This window comes from Colobus angolensis, unplaced genomic scaffold (assembly GCF_000951035.1).
Source record: "Colobus angolensis palliatus isolate OR3802 unplaced genomic scaffold, Cang.pa_1.0 Scaffold91, whole genome shotgun sequence".
Lineage (NCBI taxonomy): Eukaryota > Metazoa > Chordata > Mammalia > Primates > Cercopithecidae > Colobus > Colobus angolensis.
Genome location: NW_012123043.1, coordinates 7,518,307 through 7,520,029, shown reverse-complemented (window position 1 = coordinate 7,520,029; position 1,723 = coordinate 7,518,307). Strand labels below are relative to the sequence as shown.

At 37.2% G+C, this 1,723-nt stretch overlaps 1 protein-coding gene across 1 annotated transcript in view; it reads right to left on the bottom strand.

Moving 5' to 3' along the window:
• The window catches only part of MDM4 (MDM4, p53 regulator), a 17,651-nt gene extending 17,189 nt beyond the window's left edge, over positions 1 to 462 (bottom strand). The window contains exon 1 of the mRNA XM_011931847.1: positions 411 to 462. Coding sequence (XP_011787237.1) covers positions 411 to 462 — 52 coding nt within the window. The remainder of the gene's footprint in view (positions 1 to 410) is intronic.
• Positions 463 to 1,723: the final 1,261 nt, after the last annotated feature.

Genomic DNA, 1,723 nt, shown 5'->3' with positions numbered 1-1,723 from the left:
AAAGTGGGTGGATTGCTTGAGTCCAGGAGCTCGAGATCAGCCTGAGCAACACAGCAAAACCCTGTCTCTACTAAAACTACAAAAAATTAGCCAGGTGTGGTGGCACATGCCTATAATCCCAGCTACTCGGGAGGGTGAGGTGGGAGAACCACGTGAGCCCGAGAGGTCCAGGCTGTAGTGAGCTGAGATAGTGCCACTGCACTCCAGCCTGGGCAACCAGAGACCCGTGTCAGAAGAAAAAAAGATGGTCAATCTAAAAAGATTACTAACTTGGGCTTTCTTCAAAGGGCAATGTTACCTAAAATCTAATATGAAGCTCACAAAAGGGCTTTATGTAGTAGCGGAAAGGAAAAAAGTTTCATTATTTGGAAATGGCTACAGTCTGTCCAGTTTATTTACCTATCTCTTACAGACCACCATTTTGGAGACTCCAGACTCCAGTACAGCCAGTTTCCTATACATACCTAATAGATTAAACTCAAAGAGCAGTATTTAGAAGGTCTAGAATCAAGCAAAGGGTTAGACAAATTGGCATTCAGATAAGAGATGGCTAAAGCCATTAGGTGAAAGGTTCTTGAGTGACCTGTATAACAGATGGATCAGACTGATTAACACCTGAGCCCACAGATTGTTAACATGACTGACTAAAAGAGAGACAGGCAGACCTTACATAACTCTGATGTGATTAAACAGAAGTAGAAAGCACCACCTATAAAGCTTTCTTGGCAAAAAATTTAAACTTGAATTTATTCAAGCATTACCAGTTTACCAAAAATAGAGGGGGGTAAAGAAACACATTAAACAAAATCACAAGGATACAATCTGCCAACTCTAGAACGTGGGAAATTCTACAGAACAAATGACCCATTTCTTCAACAAGTAAATGACATGAAAACAAAAGGAAAGTTAAGTTTTATAGATTAAAGACACTTATGAGACATATCAACTAAAGGCAATGTGTGGACTTTGGATCTTAATTCAAGTAAGACAAAAATACAAGGTATTTTTGAGATAACTGGGGGAAATGATACATAAACTAGCTACGAAATAGGATTATGCAATTACATGTTAAATGTGTTTTGTGTAATAATGATATTCAATGTTTGAAAAAAAAAGTCCTTATCTGCTAGAGATTTTTAAAAGTGTGTCTAGATGAAGCAATATGACAAAATGTTAACAGTACATCTAGAAAGTGGGAATCCTTCTACTCTGTTTGATTTTTCAATGAAAAGTTAATAACATAACATTCTGTGTGACAGGTAGTATGTATTTCTCCCAGGCACGCCAAAGATAGCATTCTATTTCCACCTTCATCTTCTTTGCTTTCCCATCATTTGCCCCCTGTATCAAAGCTGTGATACAGACTGAAGAAATATGATGTGACATACCTGTAGCAGCAGTGGCTAAAGTGACAAGATTCTTTCTTAGCATATCATAGAGAGGGCTGTTAAAGAGAGAAGATAAAAAATTAACAACCCCAAATGTCATTATGAAGATATCAGTGGTTTGCTGTTAAATATTAAACGTATTTCTGATGTTATCTCTCAACTCTCTCTGTAAGGCATAGAGGCAGAATCTTTTTCCCAGAACAGTTTTTAATTACTTAAATATTAAGATGTTAATGCCCAGGCCTCCATGTTACTCTGCCCCCATTAAAAAACTGATTAATTTACATTTTATTTCATTAGCTAACAGTAATCCAAGTGGGGAAATCTCTTTTGGA